Below are 27,553 nucleotides of genomic sequence, written 5' to 3' on the forward strand. Positions count from 1 at the left end.
ACTTATAAATTTAAAGTTTTTCTAAATGGTACTGCATCTTTTTCTGAAAGAACACAAAGTATTAGTTATTCATATAAATAGCTTTAGGTTAGAAAACTCCTTTGCAAACTAATGGCTTGGGAAGGAAAAAGGTTAAACTCTGATTAACTACTACAAAAGAGCTTACAAAAGTATCATTCCATGTAAGATTCTCAGATCATAGTCCAGTCAAAATGATGATAATAATGAATATCCATTTGTAGACAGTGTTGAGGGTTAAAGAAATCAACAATGTAATAAAGCTTCTAACAGGCTTAGCCAGAATCCTATAAACACTTAAACTTTGGTGAAGACTGTTTTTGTAAACACAGGTTTTTTTACTTCAATTTTGAAAAATGTTCAGTGAGTATTTGGGATACTGAATTATCTTTTTAACCAAAATACATAGAAGACATGTAGTGCATACATATAAAAATGAGCCTAGCTAAATATTTTTCAAAATTATGAAATCACTCATATTTCATAGGAGCTCTTTATGAAATGCTTTTACTATTTTATGATTTAAAGCATTCTACCTTTATTATTAGTTCAGTTTTAATAAAGTATCCAGCATTAAATTTTTGGGAAGCTGAACAATAACATACTTGGTACCTAGAACTGAAAGGGCCTTAACAGATCATTTAATCTAGTCTGACCTCTTCATTCCACTGATGAGCTGAGGTCTAGAGAATAGAAATAGCCTGCCCAAGACCGTATAGTTAGTTACTACTGGTGCTAGAATAAGACCTCTCTAGCCCTCATTCTAACGTTATCATTTAAACTAGAAATGGATATTTGGACCAACCTTTGCACCTTTCAAGCACATTTCCAATACTGATGAATTTGTTAAATAGCAGATTTTATTAAACATGTACTATTAACTAAACACTGTGCTAAATAATGAAGGTGTAACAACATGCAAATCAGAAATAATCCCTGCCTTAATGGAGCTATTAAATAAATGCTTAGACAGTAACTATGAATTACGGTTAGCATAAGTGCTGAGAAAGAAAAATATAGAATGCCAAAAAGACCATCCAACAAAGGTATTTAACATAGTCTGGAGGATCAGAATAGCTTCTCTGAGGACGTAACACTTTAAGAATTATCCAGGTAGAAAGGTTGACAAAGAACATTCCAAAAAGAAGAAACATCTGTTATTACGGCTCTGAGGTAGAAAAGAAGGCGATGTTTTCAAGGAACTTAGACGAGGCCAACATGGAGGAGGCAAGAGGGGGGAAGGGCCTTATTAGGACACAGTAATAACTTCAAACTTTATCCCAAGAGAGAAGTATCTAGAAAGAGCAATGAACTAAAACTAAGACACAGAGCATCTTTTCTGTGCTTTACCACTAACTCATTGACCAATCTTTTAAGTAAATTGGGTTAAGAAAGCCCTGTGAAGTTCTCACAAACTCAGAAATATATGCCTCTAATAGTTTGCTGGAGTTCTTGTGTCCTGAAACTAGCCTTTATTTGGATCTTAGTGACACTTTAAAAACTAAGTCTGTTTAGATTCAACACAGAACAGTAGGTCCTACCAACCAAATTCAGCCTTTCGGTGAAATTCTTGAATCTTGGAGTATACAGGCTGGCCTATGGCCAGGACCTACGAAATGGATTGTGTCAGAGTCATTTTACAACACTATTGTGTTTGGGATGAAGGGCATGCTTTTCCCCCAGTTTGGCCAAATTTATGTCAAATTATAATGGATGGTGTCATAGTGTATCTAATATTTACCATAACATGAAATATGTATTTTTTATTCTTGCTTTCTGTGATAAAGTCACATAAGATCTCCAAAGGAGAGCACCATAGGGAAAAAAGGTGAAAGGCCTTTTATTCTCATAATCACCTGATTTTCACATAATCACATAACCACTCATCCAGTCATCACCTCCATTCATAAATGTGTTAACAAACATTTACTGAGGACCAGCTTAGTTATGTATAGTGCTAGGTATTTTACATTTATTATTTTATTTCACCTTCAAAATAATTTATATAAGATAGGAATTACCTATTTTAGTCAATCTCACTTTAAAGCCCATGTGCCTTCTACTTTTATATGTTAAAATTATTTCAAATAAGCTATACAGTGAATCATAGTGAAATCCATTTCCTGTTCCTAACCACCAGACAAGAATCATTGTCCAAGAGAGATTCTGATATTGCTGCTCTTCCGAACTCTTAAACAGCAAACTGTATTTCCAGATGTCCTACTTTTTTCTAAAATGGCATTTGACAATCCTTAAATGAAGAAAGAAGAGTTAAGGGTGCTACCAGTAACTTGAAGGAGCAAGGGGCAAAATTTTTAGCTAAACTCCCTTCTCCAACCAATCTTTGAGCCATAATAGAAGACACCTGAAATATCCTAGTGACACACATTTAACAGACTGATAAAATAAAAAGAACTATGCCGAGCATGGGTAGAAATAGGAGAACTTGATAAAAAAGGGAAATTGACAGGGGCTTTAAATTGGCACCAATATGCTCTAGTATATGGAAACAAACGGTACAAAAGCAGGCACAACTTCACATGCTGAATTCTCTTTGGAGTAAATTCTCCTGTGTTTTGTCATTTCAATTAGAAAGGGCATTTTAAAGTGGCCTGTTGTAATCTGATCCAGAGAGAAAGGAAAAAAAAAAATTCTCCCTCAAATACAACTTGCCTGTTGCTGGATAATGAAGAAAGGAAGAGAAGAGAAAATGCTATTCTATGAAAAGATTCAATAAGCACTACTGAAAGATTTCAACTCTTAACCTTTATAGTTACCTGATTTGCTGTGGTTCCATGTAATGTCTAAGAACCCAGGACTCTAGCTCAGGTTAACTCAGATTCTGTTCCCTGTGTACCAGACACTCACTACTCTGGACAATAAGGAGATGTTGTACAAACAAGCAGGGTGGGTAGGGAGGCATCCTTCAGGAAACGTCATTATTTACTTGATGGATGACTGCCTACCAGGAGGCCCCAAGCCCAGCTCAGTTCTCCAGGGATATCCTGGGGTTTGTTACCTTCTGAAAACAATGCTGACGACCATGTCTCTGCCTACCAAGCAGGCATGCTATAAAGCTGGGTAAGTTCGGCTGTGAGGCTATGAGAAGGTGGAACGGAGACAGGGGTAATTAAGCAGCCTGATTTAGTGCTTGTTCAGCACAGGGAAGAAAGTGTGTCAGTAACAAGTCATTACCGACTGAAGGAGGGGTGGGGGAGAGAGCTTAAAAATAATTTGAAAGAGATCACAAATACTTTTACTTCTCATAAACCTCCAATGTCAACAAAATGATCCAGGAAATATAGCTGTGGTTTTATGGAAGGAAAGAACTGAAGTCCTTGTTTTCAGCATAGAAGGTACTTGTTTAGTTATACCCTTAATATTTGACACCAAAGAAAATTGACTGTGGGGATAGGAGGTGAGAGAAGGAATCAAGGAAGAACTCTCACTTCTACTCGCCACATATTGGGTTAATTTCCAAGTCAATCTCCTTGCTCCTCCTGCATATTTTTCTATTGCTATATTTTTTTCCTTTCCTACTAACCCCTTTGTCATAATTCTACTCATCTTTTGAGTCTCAACTGAAAATCACTTTCTCTTTAAAGACTTACCTGACCACTGCCTCCTTTGTGCTCCCACTACATCTCCTTCTATCTCTCTATCCATCTCCCACTTGATGGAATTTATTATTTTCCTGTCTTTCTCTCCCACCAAATTCTGAGCTTCTTAAAGGAAGAATTGAGTCTTACTTGTTTTTATGCCCCTACCACCTAACTTAATGCCTGACAATAGGCACTCTGTTAGGACTGACCACTAAAACCCCTTTGTTTACCTTCTTGTCTCTATCTTCCAAAAATTGCTATAATTTCTGCCCACACCCTTTTCTTAGTGTACTTTTCCTCATTCCTCTCCAAAAGGAACCCCAGAGATGGAGATCACTTCTCTTCATTTCTGTCTTCTTGAATCTATAAGCATGTGAATTCACTGATTTTTTTGCAAAGAAACACCAGATAACACAATGTTATGTAGCAGAATTGTAAACAGTATCTAATCCAATCCCTTTGCTTTCCAGATGCAGAAAATGCAATCCTGGAAAAGGAGGTGATTTGCATAAGCACCCCAACTAGTGAGCAGTGGGCAGAATGGAATCTAGAACCTGAGTTCCCTATTTTCCCCATTTGGTGTTCATAAAGACTCATTTTTCCCTGTGTTCTATTTTCTCAGGGAAACTGACTGCAGATAGAATTTGCACATTCTATCGAAGCTTTTAGTTTGGATTACGTAAGAGGGATGTTTTCCACCATTCCCCTAAGAGTTAAAGAGATATTCATCCTATATGTATTTAAAAAGTAATCGCTGGGCACCCAAAAATGATTTATGTTGTAGAATTTTATTTTAATATTTGTCTTAAAGTGTACACATTTTAAAATGCAACCACAGTAATTAGGTTAGGGTAATTATAATCATATTAAGGTATCTACATATTTTTTTAAATTAAAGTTTATGCAAACACACATAAACGACCAAAAATTTGTCTTAGGTGAGAGCAGACCTATTTCAACCCCTTTGAGACTTCTGCCATTTGTCTTACCACAAAAAACCAAAGGAAAAATGGGACAAGCATTGACTGTAAGCCACTGGAGAGCCAGGACCTGTTTAATTCATTTCATTATCCCCTGTAGCCGGCTCAGGAATGTCAAGTAAAGAAAAATGAATTGAAAAAGGAGTTTTCCTGGCTAGAGATCCTCTTGCTTATTTTCCCAAGCACTGAGTAGCTTGTTCCTTTGACATAACTCATTGTGCTAATGGGATGGGGGAGTAGGGGGAATATGTCGGGTGTGGAAGAGAGGAGAAGCTATAAAAAAAAAAAAAGAAAGAAAGAAAGAAAAGAAAGAAAGAAAAAAGGATAGGGAAAGAGGCTCAGGTCAAAGGTCCTACCCTTAACAGAGCACCCAGTTATCTGCTATTAAAAAAACAAAACAAAACAGAATTCATTCTGATTGCACCAATTATATTGGAATGCATTCAGACGAGCATTTCCTTATGGAACATAGTTGCACAGTGCAAATAACTAAAATAAACAAAGCCACCCCCAATAATTTTAACAAGAAAACTCAATCTCTCTCTGCTTCTACCAAATATCTTCAGTTTTGGGGTGCTAAATAAAATATGGAAATACATAATGCTTTATTTACAGAAATAGAAGTTCAGTCATTGAAACAATTAGTAATTTGGTTCTTGAAGCAAGATATTCGAAGAGGTGATAATGAGGGCACTTGGAAATAGGCATGATGGGAACGAATTTGACTGTTTTCCTCTGTTTCTAAGAGCTGGGCAGGCAATGCTGAAGAGATCCAGCTCTCTGAATGTGCTCCAAGTGGTACAGCTTGCATTTGTAACGCTCCTTTAACTCTCTAGTCACAAAGCCATAGCTTATCAGAGAAGACTTAAACAAGTGCTCTTAACTACCAATAGGATATAAAAACTCATCAAGAAGTCCAGAAGTTAGATTTGAAATCCAGGCATTATTTCCCATAAACTAAGTCATAGGGAATTTTTCAACATGTGTATATATTTCAGTGCATGTGCCGAGTTCAATAAAACACCATTAGTAAATGAATATACAATAGGTTCCCAATATTTAAAGGTATTGTTTGTTTGTAACCAAAAGGTGACTTGCAGTTCAAGTTCATTCGAAAATTATTTATTGAGTAGCTACTACTGGCCAGGCACTATTTGGGAAAACAGAAGTGATCAGTGACTCTGGGGAAGGGAGTCAGGAGAAGACAAACACAGATATGTAACTCTGGTGGTGATGTGCCATGAAACATAAAGTGACTGGGTATATTAATACTACAAGGGAGGAGAAGTTTTAAATATAGAAAAGGTCAAAAAAATAAAAGAAGGGGACATTTGAGTAGAGACCCAAAAGAAGTGAGGGAGTAAACCAGGTTATTATGGGGACAGCATTCCAGGCAGAGGCAAAGGATAGGTGCAAGTCCTAGGGCCAAAGGTGTGCTTGTACTTAGAATGTTTGAGAAACAGCAAGAAGGCCAGTGTGGCTGCAGCTGAGTCAGCTGGGCAAAGGGTACGAGGTCAGGTGCCAAAAAGAGAGCAAGGGGGTCAGACCATGCAGACCTTGTGCACTGTCAGACTGACTTTGTATTCCATGCTAAGTTTCTGGGTTTCTAGGAAACACCATTACAACAACATGGCAGACCTGGAAATCCCTCAGCAATACCCACAGGGAAGTCTGGAGATGTGCCAGGGCTGCCTTGCCATGGCCCAGGATGACTGCCAAGAAACCAGATGCTATTGCTTGAAAAATATCCTACAACTGCCTAGCTTCTGTGTCTTTCGATTTCCATCCATAATGAACCCTCCAAAACAACACAGGATGATGACAAATATGGGTAAGTATGCAATGAAAAAAAGTTTTTAAATTGTTAAAAATACATTTGGGAAAAATGCATGAGTATAATATTCTCTAGATGCTATTTTTTCCCTTTAATCAATGGATAGAACAAATATCGCTGGCTGGAAATGTGTTTATTATATAAAAATGTTTTTACTGTTTTAAATTGAACTTGGTTTTTAATCTCTCAGGAGCCTTCAGAAGATGGAGCACAAGAATTATGCTAATGAACAAAATTTCATACCTATGATGAAGTGTACAGATTTATTGAACAAAAATCTCATATTAATATTGACATGAAATGTGCATTTGTAATAAATATCGAGAGAGATAAGGATGTATTTTGAACTCACTTTTAAGTGATCAAGCAAACTAGGCAAGAAATAAGGCAAAGTATCCTATTCTTCCCTTCCTCTGATATTTTCTTCTGCATTTTTTTAATTCAAATAAAGGTTTTACCCTGTTTCAGAGCCCCCTCCACTAACTGTCATTTTCAAACTGCAAACTATTAGTATTGCCAATTGGACAACTTCAGCATATTTTGCAGTATGTAAATATGCCATCTGTATCCTACAGCAATACCCATGGCTTACTCCCTAATTAGCAGAAAGGAATGATACCTTATACATAGCAACCATAGTAAAATTATTCAAATCATGTGTAATAAACATACAATGTGCTTTATTGTCACTAGATATGATCTGATTCATATACCAACAATCCACCTTAAAAAATCATTATAGCAGATGAAGCAGGCAATGGTTAATATAAAGGACTGAAGAAGAAACTTAGAAAAATACGCTTTGTATGTTGCTATCAGAGGCAGGATAGCACAATGATTAAGAATGCACACTCTTCAGTCAGGACCTACTACTTATGTGATCTCAGGCACGTTATTTAATCTCTCAGGGCCTTAAATTTCCACATCTTTAAAATAGAGAAATAATAGTGCCTACTCCAAAAGATTCGTTGTATGGAGTAAATGAGTTAATGCACATAACATACTTAGAATAGGGGTACACCATAAAGACATTGTAGGCTCTTAAATTCTTATTGGTATAGTCTCTTTGATATCACTCCAGAGATCTTATTGAGAAAAACATTTGGCATTTTTATTCAATTTAGCAAAAATGTATTAGGAATACAAAGATGAATAAGATAGGCTGTCTTTCAGGAGCTCACAGCAAGAAAAGATGAGAGGGAGAATGACACAATATGATAAATGGTATAATGGAACCATTTACAAATTACTACTGAAACACCATTATTGAGAACAATTAGGTTTTTTTTCTCCTAGATTTATTGAGATATAATTGGTAAATAATGTTGTGTAAGTTTAATGTGTACATACAATAATTTAATATGTGTATCTCTTTTGAAATAATTACCACAATAAGCTTATTTAACACATCCAACACAATTAGTTTTGACTGAGGACAATTAGGTACATTTTGCTTATAGCAAAGCCCAAAAAAGAGATCTTATGTTAGCTAAAGGTTTAAAAATAATCCTATAAAATTAATTAACAACAACTACAAAAATCCTGAGAAGAATGGGGAGGGTTTAGATTAACAGAATTTCTTTTCTGCTTGTGGTAATGTCTCCCCGTCACAGCCCATTCCTTTAGGCTAGTACGCAAAGACTGTGCTCCACAGAATTAAGATGTTCACACTAAGGGCCAATGAAGCTTTGAGAAAGCCTTAAGATTTATAGAATGTACCACTTCACTGGAAAAAGGGAAACCTCCCTTGGCTATTCATTTAGGGAACAGGAACTTTACTTTGTTCTTGTTTTCATTGTCCATTGTTGGACAGAGAAAACCCTTTAAGCATTCAAAGTCCTAATTTGCAGGAGGGTGTCAGAATCTCAGTATCTCCTCCAAGCCTACTGTAACACCTCTAGAAAACCCTCGTTACATGATGTAAAATCACAGCTTTAGTTTGTTAAGAGGGCGTAATTCTGAGTGGACCATGGAATATTTATGTCTCTATGCAGCTCTTTGAAGGAATAATCTTATGTTTTTGTGCCTGTCGTGGGTCAGAGGTTCAAATCAGCACTTCTTTCTGTCACTTCTTATATGTTTTACTATAATTTACAGCTCAGCAAGAGGACTCATAAAACAAAAGTGTCTATTTTATTTCAGCAACTAATTCGAGTTAATCAAAGATTTCCAGCCAAACAACCCAGCATGAAACTCTGCATGGAAAATATGAGGAGAACAAAGCATTTTGTCAAATAACACATCTCATGATGTAAACACATATGTCTCTTAAAGGAAATTTTATCGTTTCCACATTATCGGCATACAAAAGGAGCATTCTTGTCGCAGACCTGGTGCGACTGTGGAGTCATCGTCATTGGAAACAAGAGCCTGATTAGGTTCCCACACAGATATGAATAGACTTTCCTCTTTTAGAGAAATAGCTGCTTTTATTCCTTTTTAAAACAGACTGGTAATTGTCACCCTAAAAACACTGAATTGTACTAGGGCAACATTTGTTTCTGCTCTTTTTTCCCATCTTTTTAGAATCGGCCAATAACATTACTATCCCTTCTGGTTGGTCCTCTTCTGGAAACTCTGAGTTAATCCACAGCTGTGTGAATGTGAAAAAGGGACACAGCAGGCTAAGTCTGTTGGGTCTCTTGTCTGCTAATAAAGTGCACAGTCTGCAGGACAGATGTTAAGAGGATCTGTTAAATAAGTCAGTGGCAGAGATCCTGACCTCTGCCAAGGAACATTTTATTATTCCAGAAAGGGGCGTAATTTCAAGGCATTAACAATTAGAAGAACCATAGCTTTTCTTTATAGATTTTTACTCCTTGCTTCATCGTTTGGTTGAAATATTAGTATCAAGGCCCCTTCACTGAGAAGCAATGTGCTAACTATGATTGGGTTTAGTACAAACTGCAGATTACAAGATTTCCCCAAATCCCAGGGAAATGGTTGGACCTTGGCTTTGCTTCAATCTTAAACAGTTTTGTTTATTTTGCATGTATCATTACACTATTTGTACAGTTTCACTTGCCACAGGGTACCATTGTACTAAAGGGACCATGAATCTTAACAAACATAGTTCCCTAACTATTAAATCTGGTGTAAGGGGAAATGTAAACTAGAGATCAAATTAATAGAGGAATATCACATCATAAAGTTGTTCACTATACCTTATACCACTTTACCATTTATGGTGTGAATAAAATCATGTCTACCTCATGCATTGCAAATCCCCAAGTGTGGTGTAAAAGGCACTTTGTGATCTGACCCCTCGCTTACCTTTCCAATCTCACCTCCTATTGCTCTCATATGCTCAGCCTGTGCCAGACTGTTCGTTGTTTTCCGAATGTGCCATGCTGTCTATCGCTTCTACACCTACGGGCAGACTGCTCTTCGTCTGTAGTGCTTTTACTCGCCTCTGTATCTCTGCCGCTCTAAATCCCTCCCCCATAAACCTAGTGTATTTCCTCTCTCTTTTCAAGATTCAACTTTAACATCAGCTCATCCGTGAAGATTGCCAATACTTCTGCAGGCAGACCTTAACGCTTCCTCCTCCCATAGCATTTTTATTCTGGAAACACATATATTTTAACAATCTATCACACTGTTACTGGATTGTGGGCCTTCTGAGGACAGGGATCAAGTTCTACCCATCTTAGTATCCCCCAGAGCACAGTGCTTACTACACAGCAGGCACTTAATAAACATTTCGGAAATTAATGTCTAAGTGAACTGAATAATTAATCCTTTTTCATGTCACTATAAATTTGTATTTTGGCCTTGTCACTACTACCAGTACTGTTACAGAGTCTTACACTTTAATATGCCCTGTTTTTTTTAAAAGGATAACCTTCATTAGGTTGGTACATTTCACTGCAAAAAAAAAAAATCTCTACAAAAACTCATCACCACCCACCCCCACCTAGAATAAGTGGAAGCATAATATATACTAACATCTTGGCCATATGTTTAAATTCAGTTCAATTCATCCAAACTTTATTTACAAGAAGTCATAAAATTTTGTTCTCCACACTGTTGCCTCACAATTCTACACATCCTAACCCAGGCCACTTACAGGCTATGTGGCTCTGGTCAAATTAATCCATGTCTCTAGGCCTCAGCCTCTTCAACTGTAAAACCAAAAGATTCACAAAAAAACAAAGTGCATAAAGCACTTTTCACAAGCATTCTTGCAACTGCCCTATGGGGATAGGTATCATTCCTAATCCATTTAATAGAATCTGGGTATAGAAAGATTAATTTGCCCAAGCTCAAGGAACCACTGGTAGAGTTAGGATTTGACTCTCAAAGCTTTTAAGGGCTTTTCTAGCTCCGAAAACCTATACAATTTTACAATCTCATTGTCTATTTGTGAAGGTTTTTCTTTCAAAATGGTGGTACTTTTTCTTGATTGGTGGGAAGTCCAGTTTAAAGTACCTTAACTGATGCCTGACCATCACTTCTTGCTAAAGAGCACTGCACTGGGTCTCATGCTTTGTGAGCTCAGAAGCAAGTGGTCATCAGGCAATGGCTTTAGAACAAAAGGATTTCAAAGAGCCTATACACAGTCATCTTGGTCAATCAATAAATTTGTATACTTATACAGAGATTCCAAATGATCAGCCATGTCACCTGTCTTATCACTGAAGAAATGCTCATCTAATTGATTTTCTCCCTAGGCTATTATAAAAGGGCAAAAATTTGTTTGGCTTGCTTGTTCAATAGAGTATCTAAAGTACCTAGTACATGCACTTAAATATGTTGAATTAATGAATTAATAAGAGATACAAGCATAAGGATGTAGAGACTAGCTGACTGGCTTAGGTTACCTCATTTGATCCTCACAATATGGAAAGTGTCATTATCCTCATTTCATAGCTGAGGAGGCTGCGGTTCAGAGGACATTAGCTCATGCTCACTTAGTTCTTTTAACTTAAGAAGACTTGTGGAATCAAGAAGCACTGATTTCTTGAAATCTCCAAGTCATTCACTATTGTTTAGACAGAAAACATATCAGAGAACAAGCTAGTTGTTCTAATAAAGAGTGAGCATGGTGTCTAAATACATGGTGGCAAATCATCACCCGACGATATATAGTCATTTTCCTGCTTCACAGGGAGGTCTATCTGTACCTGGTCATAGTGTTTCATAATCAGGAAACGTGGCAGAGGTGGATCTAAAATCAAGAATGATATGGTTGAACATAGCTGAATTATGTATGACCATTTTGTTCTGCAACTAAGAAATGCCTCTTTATTAAAATTATTGATAAATAGATGGAGAAGTAGGGGACTTCCACCCAAATCAGTCACATCTAGGCCTCAACTATCTCAATAAAGTTTCCCACTCTTGCTCTCACTCTCTCTGTTGTGCTATGTCTAAGCCAACGACATAACTTTGCATTCATTATTCAGGGACTGCAGCAAACACTTGGGCCCTGCAGCAAACACTTCCTTGATATGAAGAAGATGTTCTGAGCAGGTAACAGCAACACTGCAGAGAACAGTATCTTTTTCTATGTGGTCTAAGGAGCTCCTAAACTCTGGGGGGCAATCCTGGTGCACTGAGGACTGGTTGGGGCACACAGTCCATTCCATTTAGTGACAGTGAGTGTTTCTCCTTTCTTTTTAAAAAAAATGTATTTGCTTTTTTATTTGTAAGCAGACCAAGCGATAATCTATTGAGAATGTGATGCTAAACCACTTTTCCTATAGAGTTTTTAAACTGGGCCTCTGAGAAGGAGTTTGATACAATTCAATGACTGAAGTAATACCTTTGTCCATTTGAGCATTAAATGGCCCGTTGAAATACAGCTTAGTTAGAGGAAATTTCAGAAAATAGTATTTTCCAATTTTTTTTTTATTTCTCTCCCAGGTGACTAGAGCAGAGCTTGGAAAACGCAGCTCAATCACTTTCTACAGCCTCTCAGGTCAGCCTCTCACCAGTCTTAATTAAATATAACCCCCTCAGAAGACGAGAGGTTAAGTGAGAGCAACACAGCGTTCTTCTCCAATATATTACTGTGAACACAAATGGCCATAATCTGTTTATAAGAAGGCTCCTTTGAGCACAGAGGTCTCACTAATGAAAAATTATAAGAGGAAAAGCAACATAATGTGACAACTGTTCATTGCAAAATACATTTTAAACTACCCATTTCCACATCCATTGTGCTTAAGTAACACCTATCATAAAGGAAATTGGTGTAACAGATGGTTTCAGCTCTGGGTAGCAAATGCAGACCAGTTTTCAGTGTGACAAAGTGAAACTGTAGGTCAGTGCAGAATCCAGTCAATCTCTTACCCAAAAGTCATCCTTCTCCTCAAGTTAGAGACTTTTTCCCCAGCAGCTACAAGTACTGGTAAATTTTCTCTTTTTAGCAGATGCAGCATCTTCAGTGGCAAAACTTGACCAGACTCTAAAACTAGAAAATTGCTGAAATAATAGTTCTGTACTAGCCATTTTTAATTAGAAAAGTCTCTTTAAGCTACTGGGTTTATGGTTCTAAAAAGTTTCATACACTGTCCAGAGCTATTTGTAAATTAAATCACTTAAAATAAAGCTCTTTAATACTCTATAATTAGTCTTGTCTCTCCGAACATGACTTTACTGTAAATGCTCCTTCCTGACTCTCCTATTGTCCCAAGATTCCTGAGAAGAAAGCAGCCAAGCGATAATTCAACATTATTGCTGCTTCAGTGCACTAATCGCTTAAAGAGCAGCAAAGACTCCGTGCTCTCCGCCCCACAGCCCCCGCGGCCGCCTGGCCAGAGGCGGGCATCCCGACCCAGCAACGTCCAGATGTCAGGAGGAATCCCCAGCTCCTGATGCAGCAGGCGCTCCATTCCAGGATGGTCGAACATCTGCTTCATCTGCTGGCATGCAACCTGCTGAACGTGCTCAGAGGGCAGCGCAGGCTGGGGATGGGCAAGGACACACTCCCCAGCTACTCCAGGAGACTCATCAAAACTTTGAAATGATAAGACAGGCCCAGAAACTCTCCAAAGAATAGGACTCTGGCATTCAGCAAAAACATTCTAAGCGTTTTTCTCAAAAGAAAGCTACAGAATAAGACGTATTTCATGATAGTTCTTCTTATCTTTGTCAATTCTATTAGGCTTGAAGTTTCCTCTGGACAGTTAACCAGAAATTTGGCAGATACATGAACTCTTTGAGATCCCAAGAATGTCATGTTAACTTTGAAATTTTTTCCTTTTATAATTTAATTCACTTGAATATTATAATAAGAGGAGAACAAGTTATGCAAGAAAGCTTCTAAATGACTGCTTCCTATATACCTACAGACAGCAGAGTTTAAAGCAAAGAATCCAGGTCAAGAAGTAAATTTTAAAATGCACTTAAATATATTATAGTCTTATTTTGTTTAATAGATGAGTAATCTAGTCCAAGTCACTTAACTCATCTGAGCCTCATTTTCTTATAAAATATGGGAATAACATTAAAGCATATTTATTATAAAGCCTGAATAGAAATTGTTTATTAATAAGACTATGTAATATGTATACATACATATAATATTCATACTACTCTTAAATCTGTTTTGTTTTGTTTTTAGAAAGTCAGGCTTCCTTTGTAATATCCAATTCACACATCAAATACAGGTTCCTTGCCAAGAATGATTCCACTCGTCCTATGAGATCTCAGTAAATAGTATCCTATAAAAACTAATGAATAGCTCCCAGGTCCTTACCAAATTTCATATTTACTTTACTCTGAAAGATAGACTTATATATTATTATAGTCAGAAACAACATCCCTTTACTGAAAGCCAGAGTATATGTTGTACTTAATACAATTGAATAAATGATCCTGAGGAGAATTGTGACTGTTCTAGCCAGAAGTGACTGGCTAGAATAAAAGTCTTAGTTTTGAAGATCCAAGTGAAACAAAGAACTAAGAATAAACAATCACATAGGTCTCAATTTTTAAAAAATCTGCCCATACTGGTTCAGGTAGATAGGTAGGTGGGATATTGCTGTTACGATGAGTAAGATTTGCAATCCCAACCCTTTATTAAATATTCCTTTCCCTATTTTCTCTTTCCCCAACTGGCATGTAAACTCCATGAGGGCAAGGACTTTGTTTTACTCACTGATATTTCTCCGGTACCTAAAACAGTTTTTCTCAGCCTCAGTACTGCTGATAGTCTGGACTGGATAATTCTTTGCTGGAGGAGGGGACTGACCTGTTCATAGCAGGGTATTTGGCAGCATCCCTGTCCCTTACTCACTAGGTTTCAATAGTATCTCCACCCCTGCCCCAAGTCGTAACAATCAAAACTGTCTCCAGTCATTGTCGACTGAACTCTAGGGGGCAACACTACCTCCAGTTGAGGAGCACTGGTCTAGAATAATACCTGGCACATTACAGACACTAAATAAATATTTGTTAAATAATTGAGTAAGTAAATTTGTTATCTCAATTTTCATACAAATTTTTCAGATTTCCTGAGCATGATCATTTACAAGCTTCTGTTTTAAAAAAGATTTTGATGTAACTCTAAGATACAGTAAGTTTTATGCCATTGTAATAGTAATTCAAAGCTAATTAGGTGTAATTTCAACTAATAAGAATTTTAAGAGAAAGGATATAATACTTCATTGCTTCTTTAATTTAAATGAAAAAGTAAGCTAGAGTGAAAACTTGCTATATAGTCCCAAAATGGATTTTTCTAGATTAAAAGCAACTCTATTTCAAACTGGCTTCAAATGAGCACTACACGTTTGCACTTGGGAGGGCTTGAGATAGTCAACACGTGTATACATTTTAAGCAATAAAATCTCTATACATATGCATCATTTATTTTTGTTTTGGTTCATTCTGCTCAAGACTTATAGTATTAGGAAAATTATGATAAAGTACCAAGGGTCATGGTCTAGGTTAAATTATAGTATGACATCAAAGGTGAGTTACAGGTATTAAATATAGCTGGTGCTATAAGAGAAACACACAATAAGAAATTAACTCAGTGCAGTTTACTGGAAATTAAGAATTCTTATTTGAGTCTTTGCTTCACCAAATTATCAAGAGGGTGGAGGCCTTAAGAAATAAAATAAATCTTGCTTTATTTTGTCTCCATTTTTGTTTATTAAAAGTAAATGCAAATACCTAGCTAAACCAGCACTAAATGACTATAAATATTAAAAAATCAGTGTTTATAAAGCTGGTAAAAAAGAATGTTAATTCCTCTCAAAGTGAGTCCAGATGGATGTACTGATGTCACCAACTATGAGAGAGGTATGGAAGAAGGAAATGTATGAATTTTTTAAATCCATAAACAACTGGTACAGTAGATGCTTAGTACGGTAGATGTTCACTGCTTGTTTGTTTACGTTTAATTGAGAAAAGAATCTATCACTAGTGCCATTTAAGTTTGGAAGATATGTAAAAGGATCTAATTATCCTAATCCTATTAATCTAGAACAGTCAAAACAAAGCAAGACAGTTTCAAATCAGTACAGAGAGTTTAAATCATTACAAATTTTCCCTGAATTTCCATTTTGGATGGATTTGCACAAACATACATACATGTAGCATACGAAATTTTCTGCAAATAAAACAGAAAGGAAGGACTGGCAGAATGGTAATTATGTGCTAGCTCTACTGTTCGAAAGTTTTACCCTTCCACTGGGGCACATCTATGATGGGAGTCTACCCAGCTGTAGCTTCCAAACCCCTTTTAATTAATATATCACTTAAACATATTTTGGATTGGAATAATTAAAATTGTTAAAATGTCTATACTACTCAAAGTGATCTACAGATTCAGTGCAATCCCTATCAAAATCCCAATGGCATTTTTTTAAAGAAATTGTTTAAAAAATTCTAAAATTCACATGCAATAACAAAAGACCCCAAATATCCAAACCAAACTTGAACAAGAACAAAGCTGGGGGAATCACATCTCCTGATTTCAAAATATATCATAAAGCTACAGTAATCAAAACAGGGTGCTACTGCCATAAAATGAATATATAGACCAATGGAACAAAATAGAGAGCCTAGAAGTAAACCTACACAAATATAGCCAAATGATTTGACAATGGTAACAAGAATACCCAATGAGGGAAGGATAGTTTCTTCAATAAATGGCATTGGGAAAACTGAGTACCCACAAGCAAAATAATGGAATTGGACCTTTATCTTAAACCATACACAACATTTACCTTGAAATGTATTAAAATCTTAAATATAAGGCCTGAAACTTTTGGATATATCTCCAAAGAAATTAAAATCAATATCTTAAAGAGGTACCTTCACTCCCATGTTCTTTGTAGCATTATTCACAATAGCCAAGGCATGGAAGCAACCTAAATGTCCATTGATGGATAAATGGATAAATAAAATATAAATACATTAAATGGAATATTATTCAGCCTTTAAAAAGGAGGAAATCCTGCCATTTGCAACAACATGGATGAACTTGGAAGACATTATGCTCAGTTAAATCAACCAGATACATAAGGAAAAATACTATGTGATACCACTTATATGAGGAATCCAAAATAGCCAAACTCATAGAATCAGAGAGGATGGTTGTTGCAGAGGGCGCAAGAGGGAAAACAGGAAGTATTAGTCAAAGAGCACAAAGTTTCAATTACCCAAAATAAATAAGTCCTAGAGATCTACTGTAGAGCACAAAGCCCACAGTTAATAATACTGTATTGTATACTTAAAAACTTGCTAGGAGGGTAAATGTTGTTAAATGTTCTTATCACACAAAATAATAATAATAATAATGTTGGAAGGAAACTTTTGGATGGATGGATGGATATGTTTATGGCATGGACTGTGGTATTGTTTCATGGATATATACTTATCTCCAAACTCATCCAGCTGTATATATTAAACATGTGCAGCTTTTTGTATGTCAATCATACCTTAATACAGTGGTTTAAAAAATGTTTTTGTCCTGCTCAGTCTGTTCTGTTACCTAACATGTCAAAATATTTCATAGTAACTTCTTCTGATTTAAATTTCCTAAGTGCTCTATTTCCTGACTTACTCTATGGTTGGAAACTGGAGTGAAGCTTTTTCTAAGGCACTAGAATGTTTTGCTTTTAAACTTTCCACTATATCCTTAATTGCATCATCTCTCTGAATTCCAAGGTAGCTCATTATAACAGATAAACATACAGATACATGATACATGATACCAACCAAACACTACCTCAAAACTCTAGTTTGATAATAACAGGAATAGAAGTACCTGTTACTATTTTAGAAACCATTATATCTTACAATCAGTCTATTTAAATACAAGCATTCACACACTGGGAGTTCCCTGTTGAGTAGATTAATTAGTGAGGCTGGAGCTAAATGAATGTTGCTGGAAATGTTACATTAGGAAAGATAGAGAATTGCACTAATTTTGTAATTCCAAGGTCTTGGGCTCCTACTAAACCACCTCTGTGAGTACAGCTAAACATCCCATCAATCAAATAATTTAAACACAGTGATTAACAGAGCTTAGTGAGAAGAGCTGTACTCTCTCAGCTTTTAGATATTACCTAAAAATCAACTGAAAATCAAATTTCTAAGAGAAAATCCAACATCCATCAGGATACACTTGATACCTGCCATTTTTGTTTAAAAGCCTACCTAGAAATGTAGTCATTTAATAATGCCTCCTAGTAACAGAGCACTTGACCGAACATAAAAAAAAAAAAAAGATTTCATAGGAACTTGAGTCCCAGATGATCACCAAAGAGGAAATTCATTAATTCGCTCATTTTACCAAATACTGTCCCAGGCATCACTGGTACACAAAACAGACAAAAATCCCTGAATTCAGTGACACATTATGGTAGATTAGAACTGTCCCTCAGAAACACTTTAGGCAGCAAACCTAAAGTAGAATTGATTGCTTATTGGAATGTTGGGAAGTTCTTTCCTACTCTGATAACGTTTTTATGGAAATCTAATACATGCCTCGTTAGCCCATTTACTATTCACAACAACCCTGAGAATAAACATTATCCCCCTTTTTACAATGAACAAGCTGGAAAAAAGAAGGTAATTTGAGAACAGTACAGTGTAACATAGCAAATAAGTAATAGCTAAAACTCTAATCCAAGATTCTGATTCCAAAATGGAGATCATTCCATTAGTCCATAGTTCATCTAATCCCAGCTGAAAGGTCCTTCCAAATTCCATCACACTCTTAAAGTCAAAGTGGGTGAGGGAAGGCCGATTAAGAGAAAAGCAAGCATTTCCCCTCAAAGCACAACCCCCTGGCTGGCATCCTCAGAACAAGCTTTGAATCAGTGCATTACTTTTTTCTCCATCAGGTAGCTAGTAATAGGTCACTCTAATCAACTCTTTATTCATCTCACTATTAGAAATCACAACCTTTGTAGCCCACCCAGCACATCTAACTCACCCTTCTCATTCCTCCACAGAATTGAGGCATGTTTACAATTGCAAACAAGAAGACAGGCTATGAGCCAGAGAAGAGCATCTAAATACAAACATTTAGGTTGGAACTAAATAGAAATAGAGTGTTCTCAGTGTTGATGGGCACTCCTTCATTTTCCATCTATAGCATAAAAATTGACAATATCATTTAAGTAAAATATGTGTCTGTACTCACTTTTACAAAAATTCAATTGTTCTCCTCCATCTCTGCAAACTTCGCAAGACTTGAATGGTTTCATTTCAGAATAACTTATGGTTGATAGGTTTTCCTAGTGTTTTAAGGCTCTAATTATACTCCTTTCCTCATATGTTTCCTAACTACACAGAATGCCCATCACATAAAAATGAAAATGTATTTTATATTTGGTTAATTTTCATATTTAAATCCTTTCATGTAGGCTACCACCTATACTATAATTATAAGAACTTGTCTGTTAAAATATGTTCCAACTAAAGCTTGGTAGGCTTTGAATGCTCGATAAAAATCATTCTCTGAGGCTAATGAAGACAGAAACTCTGCCTGTAACAATATTAAGTTTGTTTTCTCTGGTGATTCAGAGAAGTGAGCAATCTGTCAGTAATACATTGAGTGAAATTACTTGTCTTGTAGGAATAACTGCTGACAGTCACTTTATTTCAGGGCTGACCCAAACATCTCCCTGCTGACAAACAAATTACTATGTCTAACTTTGAAAAGGTAACTAGCTTGTTTTTAATTTGGATTGGTCTTTCAGAATCCCTTATACATGCACTCAGTCCCATCCTTCATTGTATTAAAAAAAAAAAGGCAACAAAAAGTGCTTTGGGGGGACAGGTTTGAATTAATGAGTAAATAAAAAAGAAAAGAAAGAAAACCTTACCATTTGGAGCTAAGAAAAAGAACTGTTATTGCTTCTTTCCAGGACTGTAATGCAGATAAAACTGGTAAGTGTGTCTATCCAACATTAAGACTGGCAGTGCTGCCAGTGACTGACTGGGTGAGTGAACACATTACCGAGACAGTATTGTAGAAATTAATTTTCTTCAATAAAGTGATTTTTTAAGGCTCATATATTTCACAATCTAAACATATGTCACTGTTTCATAAACAAAATAAATGGATTAAAATAATACATTACCAATACGCTGACATGTGGAGATATTTTAATTAGAAATTTTTAAACTGTGTGATATTTAACTGCTGTATTTGCTAAAGAGAAGCATGCATCATTTAATAAGAAGGGATGAGACAGGTGTACCACTTTGCATGATACAGAACCAGATTGTATTTAATATAAACTACAACTATGAGGCAACAATACTTTCAATTAAAAAACAAAACAAAACAAAATTACTCTAAGGATCTATCATATTGAAAGTAATCACATAATGAATCAATACACTAAAACCACTTTTTCATTAAAATAAAAAGTCATTCTGAGCTTACTTTCTCAGACAATATTTCTTGAGAAACAATCTAACATCTTAGCTATTTAAAGGCCATATTTGCATGACTGTCTCATTATACTGGTCCCCTTTTTTGACTTACTTGAAGGGCCAATGCTAACATAGCTGAGGAAAGCAAATGGCAACTGGTCCTGAAATTTATACCGGTAGAGAATTGGAATAAGTAGCAATATAATATATTGTTTACTGTAGCAAGTGTCCTCTGTTTCTAAAGGTCAAAAGCACTGTAACCTTAGAGTTGCAGTTTCTGATTGTTCCCAGGGTTAAATACATTATCAAAATTAATGGTTCAAGCCCCTCAACCTTCAGATATATGGGTATTCATGCCTCCATCTGCTGAACTGTTCAACTAAAAATAGCATTCTTTGGCCTTCTCTCTTCTAATATTGTGCCCCTGAGGCAGAGAAAATCAGGCCTTAGATCAGCACAGAGTACAAAAAAAAAAAAAAAGAAAAGAAAAGAAAGAAAAAAGAAAACAAAACCTTTCTTGTGTCTTTCTTATTTTTTTTTCTTATTTTAAAGAAAGAAAGAAAAGAAAATAGATAATCAACAAGGATTTACTGCATAGCACAGGAAATTATATTCAATATCTTGTAATAATCTATAATGGAAAATAACCTGAAAATATATATATATATAAGTGAATCACTTTGCTGTACCTCTGAAACTAACACAATATTGTAAATCAACAATACTTCGATAAAAAAAAATTAGTTCTAGGAGATTATAGTTTTAAATCTGAGAAGCAAAACAATAAAGTTCCTGGGTAATAATATAGGAGACATTAAAAAAAAAGAAAAGAAATAAAAAGAACTGGACTAATGGAAGGAAGATCTTTCCACTTTAAATATCTTTTTTCTAATTGATAGCAAAATTCCAGGCTTCCAGAGTATAACTGTGACTGCAATGTTGTAATGCTTGCTTAGTATCCACTATTTATCATGATCATAATTGTTTACAGAGCTGTGACATTTTAGCCTGTCAAAGGTGTAGAGAAAATCCTAGCTAGAAAAGAAAGTAGACTTTAAAATCAATAAAGCAAGGTATTATTAAATTTTCTCCCTACTTTTGCTCAAGATTTAAAATGTTAGGGTCTGCAGCAGCTTAGATATGGGTGTCTACTGTGTTGTTCATAGAAATTCCAATAAACATATACCAGGAACGTTTGAGAAACTTGCCTTTCAAACAAGGTCAATCTTTTCTAAGTAGTGTACCATACAAGCAAACAGAGCAAAGTTTTTCTGACATGCAGGGAAAAGGTCCAAAAAGTGAAAGCCAGAGAACAGTGCAAGAATAAACAAAAACCTAGGAAACTCTCAAACCAGCTCAAACTTAAACTGCAAAGCTGTGAGGGCCCCCGCCTTCACAGGTTCTGTATTTAGCCTAATTAAAGTGACAGACATGTGGCATATGTTGCGCTCCTGGATCGGCGCTGCTACAGCACTACACAGATCTGGCACTCACATATATGACTTCACGTTCCAGAAACCCAACAGAAGCCAGATTTGATAGCATCAGGGGTCTGTGACGGTGGCACGGGGAGAAGTCAACCTAAGTGGAAAATCAGTAAAAGAAGAGATTGGGTAGAAAATTGGCTAAGGGAAGGTTGATGGGATGGAACTTAATACCTCTAGAGAAAATAAAAGTCAAAGAGGAGAGGAAGTTTTGAATTTGAGCCAAGGCCACCTGCTTTCACATTCTTCCAACAAACTATCCTAAGTAAGCTAGCTAACTGTCATCACATGGAAAGGCTTTTTCCTAATGTCCAGTTATGTCTCTGTTGAGCAATCCTAAGCATAGTAGATTTTCAGAATGTCCAGAAATACGCCACCTTCTCTACGGCCAAAAGAAAGCATTAGAGAAGAACTCCCTTCTGGCGGTAGAGAAGACAACAGATACTCTAACAGTATATGCCTTGTCATGTCTGGGGGGATCCCCCCGATATCAAAGGGAAAGGGAAAGAGGAAGGCAGACAAAAATTCTGAACTCTTCCTTAGGCTACTTCTAAGGTGGCCTTTGATCTTGTCATCTTCCTTCTCCTTAGAAGTGAGCTTTCTGTATCATTTTCCAAAAATGCAGATTCAAAAGCAAGCAGAGAAGATAATGTCAAAGAGACACCTTAGTGATTACATAGTGTTTAATACATAGGAACTGGCAGAGCCAACAGGAGCTGAATATACAACTTTGCTAGACGGAATTGCTTTCTTGTTTTAAGTTGAGTTTCCCATCTAAGGTTAGAACATAACATTTAGTATTACATCTAACTCAGAAAGTTAAAGTTTGTTTCAGTGTGAGGTAACCTGTCTCCATTTTTTTTTTTTTTTTTTTTTTTTTTTTTTTTGTGATTCCAGATAGCTGGCAACTTGCCAGGATCTGACAGTCCCAGAGAGCTACTCTAATGATTCAGGAGAGGAATTAAGCTTGATACTGGTGAGAGTAAGATTGGGGCCCTATAACAGAAAAGGGCTTGGTTTTCAAAAGAGCTATGTGAGCCATCTTCTCCCATGTAGTAAGAATATCCCACAAAAATAACCAAGAGCTTTATTGGAAGGTAAATATGTAAAGGATACTATAGAAGTTTATGGGGCAAAAAGCAAGCAGTCAGGCCCAGGCACTCATCCCCACTTCAGCCAGAGAAAACTAAATTAGGAAGCCTGAATTAGGTAGATTTAGACATCCTGAGTGACAATTCTGACTCATTAAGAATATTTTATAGCCTTGGTTAAATAATTGACCTCTCTGAACCTTTGCTGTTTTGTCTATAAAAGTAGAATTATATTTTATCAACTCTACAGGGTTTTTATATGATCAAATGAGATTTTTCTTTAATGTTTAAGTGTTTTTTAAATACTATGCAGCACTATACATAAAAAAGAGTAAGGGAAATAAAGATGGTTTTGACAACACTTACAATGTAGAGAATTTGCCTAAATATATAGCAATAAACAACCTAATTCAGCGGCGTTGGTTTGCCTTTTTCTCTGAAAGAAAAGGAGCAGCAAAAATGAGCCTCCTTAGGAATGAGAAAAAGGGAAAGATTGCACGTTAGTGTTTAGGTTGAGTGTTCGCCACTTTTTAAAAAAGCCAAGAATATGACTGAACAATCCAGTCCCCCACCCAGTGAAGCACCAATGGAAGCATTCATACCTCAATCTGTTTGTGGTTGTAAGAGTGGCCACCACCATGTTCAAAGGTGTCCAAACTCCTGCCAAAACGGTCACTTAGGCCCTTTAGCCTTGGGTTAATTTGTGGGTGGGAGACATGACCCTTCTGTTTAGTAGCATATTCAGAAAAAAAAAAAAAAGACAAAACATACTGTCAGAACTCATGAAACAGAACACACATTTCTAAATCCAGGATATTGACTACACCAAGGAATTGAAGGTAGGTTTAGGACCCAGACCCTCTCTTTCATAGAAACTTGGTTATAGGATAAAATAATGGTACTAGTGTCTTATTTCTGCCTTTGACTCAAGAATCTCGACACTCAATACCATAGCTATGGAAAAAGGAGAAATAGTTTAGGTTGACTATGAGTGAGGTTTCTTTTTAGATTTTTACCTACTGCAGTAAATTCCAGTGTTAGTAGTGGAGAAGGTGAAGGTTTGGAAGAGAGGTAGGGCACTGCTTCTATTAGGCAAAATATCCAGCTCTACTAGTCAGTCCATGATGGATAACATCTTCAAGACTTTCTAGATGAGGCTTATGACAAAAATTTCTCTAAATATTGCAAAAATTATTTATTTGTAGACTCAATTGAGAATGCTCAAAATGATGCTTTTTCATGGTAAAATATTTGTACATGTTTTATGTTCAAATCACACAGGGAATAGCAAAGAAGAAGTAAAAATGCCTAGTTATGTGCTATTCCCTAGATCATTTAAGAAACATTCAAAATAATCACAGTAAATTATAAGAATAAAAACCCATCTTTAAACTTTCCACTGTATTGAAATTTATTATCATATATTTTCTAAATGCTCAAATACTGAAGGTTTAACCATTACTTTAATGATATTACCTTTTTGTTTTTGTTAAAATATGCACTCATATTTCAAGTCAATTTTCCATTAAGGTGGCAGTGTTAGAAGGGTGGAAAGATCGCCCAGTCTTATTATTAGCCCCCCGTTTTACTGTGAAGAAGATAAGGTGCAAATGACTTTTTTATATTAGCTTCCAAAACACCTTCTCTTCAAGCTTAGCTTTATAGGTAAAGAACACGAATCCACAACTTGGTCAGACACCATATCCAGACTTTTGACCTGGCATGAGGATGAGGATGGAGATGAGGATACACATAATCAGGAGCAGCGTGTTTACATTTTTCCAAATAGTTAATCTGGTAATAACAACCCCCTATTCTATAAGCTACAAGAAGGAAAATATCCAACATTGTTTTCTGTTTTGATGCTTATGTGTAAGAGCTAATCTGGACATAAATGGAGACATGGATGAAGAATTGATAAGGAAAAAGCTAAGATACCCAATAACAACTAGCCATAAAAAAATTGTAAAGCCATTAACTCACCTAGTAGAGAGTATATAGTACTAAGTCATAATGTTTCATTTTTCCTTTAAAAATATTGAAACTGACAGTTTTCTCTTCTATTTGCAGTATGGTAAGTATATAAGGTGTTAATCCTTCTAGGCTATGCTTAAAAAATTATTTAACATTCAGGCCATTATTTAGCATACAGCTGGTTAGCAGTTTTCCACTAAAGTACTGGCTCATATCCCACATTTTTTTCTTCTGGCACTTACCTGGAGCTGTAAAGGGCTGAGTCCAGAAGCAGCAGCAGCTGCCATTGTTGACGGAATGAACTGTACGGGGTAGTTATCACCTGTCGGAAAGAACAATGCATACAGGTTTAGACAATGCACAGGGAATCGCAGCAGACAAGTACAAACATGGTCCTTGGATTGCCTGAGCTTTACAACATTGCTCTAAGCCCAAACATCTGCAGAAACAAAAGGCTTAGTTGGGCACGGACTTGCAGTGCTGCCTTGGAACTTTTTGTTAACAGATAGCTGGTAGGCAAACTGGCAAAACATGAATGTGATGTTAAAAAAATTAAATGTGCAATTCAAGCATGTTCACTCCATTACAAACCTTGTAATACATCATTTTTTTAAGAGTAAAAAAATATCTTAAAGCCAGGCTGACATTCAGTTCACTGAGAAAGCATTAAGGCTTTTATATTAAAACAACAAAAAGTTTTGGCTTGGTAGGCAAGGCAGAGTATTACAGTCCAAAAAAAGATTAAGAGCTATTGACTGTCCATAAACCTAACCTTTATTTTATAAAAAACAGAGGAAAAAAAATTTAAATGCCACCTCTTTAATTTGATAGGGGTAAGAGAGAAGCTAATCTTATCTGCCAACATTCTGTGAAACGCCTGGTATCCCAAAAAGAGTGGAAACCGTGTTTTTTTGCACTAACTTCTCGTGGAACCTAGTACAGAATCATGCACACTCACTAGGCACTTATCTTTTTTTTTTAATGATGATTTGATTAAACAGCCACACATTTTATATGTGATATATGCATTAAAAGTCTGGTCGAAACTGAGCATGGCTCAGCAGTGATCAATGTCTTAATATGTTTCTGACTCCAGATCACCCCCAAACAAGGACGCTGAAGTACCATCTGTGACCTAAAAACACAGGCTGTGTGCCATAAGCAATCTGAAGAACCAAGAGAAAGTTATGAGGAATGTATTGTGATAGTGGTAACCGAAATCGAAATTAATACTTGTGGATAAATTACACAATATCAGTGATTTAACGGAGTATCACTTTGGTTTCAGCTACTTTATTTAAAGTCAGTGTTACAGACTATCTCTAGGCTATATTTTAATAGGCTGTTCCTCCACACATTTTTGACATTTATAATAATCATGCTGTTTTGCATGAACTTTTCCACACTAAAAGCTGAATATAATAATGAAAAATGTAGAAATAATCACAGTAATAAAGGCAGTCAACTAGAAATCAATAAAACTTCTTTTTCTGCATGGACACTAATACCTGGAACCTTCCTGGTGACCCTGGTTCCTTGGCATTCATCCTGTTTGCCACATAAAGTGCTACTCAGCTAGCCCAATGTAAATGTTAAGTTGCTTTCACTTTTAACAAATTGTTAGCTTCTAATCTACACAGTCCCTTTGCATCATATCCATAATACCTCATCAGACCATTGAGCACAGTGTGTGCTTGTACACAGTCCAGTAACAATTGGCTTCTGATTGCATACGGAGTGCGGCTACAATGCATTCACTCACACTATATTGTGCTGGTCTCCTATGGAGTAATGTTCAAAATATCTGATCTTGTTTTTCCCCTTCTATGAGGTTGATTTTGGTTTGCAGTGCTACATGAGCTTTTTAGAAAAGATAACTAGCCCAAATTATTTTTTATAGTAAATGACTGTCGCTTTATGCTTAAATAATTCTAGTGATCTTCTTGATATTTAAACTAAATTATCTGAAGAAAAAATACCCTAATCTAAGTCAAACAGTATTTCTTTGGTTGATATCTTCTCAGGTTAAAAAAACTCACAAAGCGATGCTGAATTAATGATGCTTCAAAAATAGAGGAAAAAATCACCATTCCAACCAGCAACACGGACTGCCTCCCAAAACATTTTAGAGTTGTTCTTTCTTTAAATATCATGCATTATTCATACTAACTCCAAACCATAACCCCCTCCCTGTAGGTTTAATACCAGTTGCTTTATTTGTACTAAAACATTTTTCATGTCAAACATATTTTAAAAAAATCAAACTCTAAAAGAATTCCCTGGGGCACTCCTTTTTTCATAGCTGTCATGCTTCTATGCTATGAAATAGCTGATTTTTTTATAGTTTTTGGCTTGCCAGCTAATTTATTACTATCTCTACCACACCCTGTAGTACTCTCCAGCTCACCTGCTGGCTACAAACAGCTTTCTTTCCACTGCTGACAAGCATATTTTTAAAATGTTTTTAACCTTTCTACTGGTTTGAATCTGTATATCTGAATATAATCTTTGGAAAGCTATTTATCTAGAACATATCATTGTATCAATACCAAAAGTAAAAATGAATACATTAGAGCAACAGAGTATATCACAGAGAATGATCAGAAGAGAGAAAGAAAAAGGAAAAGGCCAGAGAAGGAGAAGATATGGGTGAAAAATAAAAGCAGAAGAGAAGATGTAAGAGGGAGAGGGATTTAGAGTATTGCGGAGTTTTGTTTTGTTT

The 27,553-nt window shown here is 36.1% G+C and overlaps 1 protein-coding gene across 32 annotated transcripts in view; it reads right to left on the reverse strand.

Moving 5' to 3' along the window:
• Positions 1–27,553, reverse strand: part of SOX6 (SRY-box transcription factor 6) — a 626,002-nt gene that overhangs the window by 101,469 nt on the left and 496,980 nt on the right. For 23 of the 32 annotated variants that reach the window (XM_072969599.1, XM_072969571.1, XM_072969578.1 and 20 more), the window contains 3 exons: positions 25,074–25,153; positions 23,460–23,582; positions 21,777–21,863 (listed from right to left, as the gene is read on the reverse strand). In XM_072969599.1, coding sequence (XP_072825700.1) covers positions 21,777–21,863; positions 23,460–23,582; positions 25,074–25,153 — 290 coding nt within the window. The remainder of the gene's footprint in view (positions 1–21,776; positions 21,864–23,459; positions 23,583–25,073; positions 25,154–27,553) is intronic. The other 9 variants (XM_072969602.1, XM_072969595.1, XM_072969598.1 and 6 more) reach the window with 2 other exon arrangements.

Source organism: Vicugna pacos, chromosome 10 (assembly GCF_048564905.1).
Source record: "Vicugna pacos chromosome 10, VicPac4, whole genome shotgun sequence".
Taxonomy (NCBI): Eukaryota; Metazoa; Chordata; class Mammalia; order Artiodactyla; family Camelidae; genus Vicugna; species Vicugna pacos.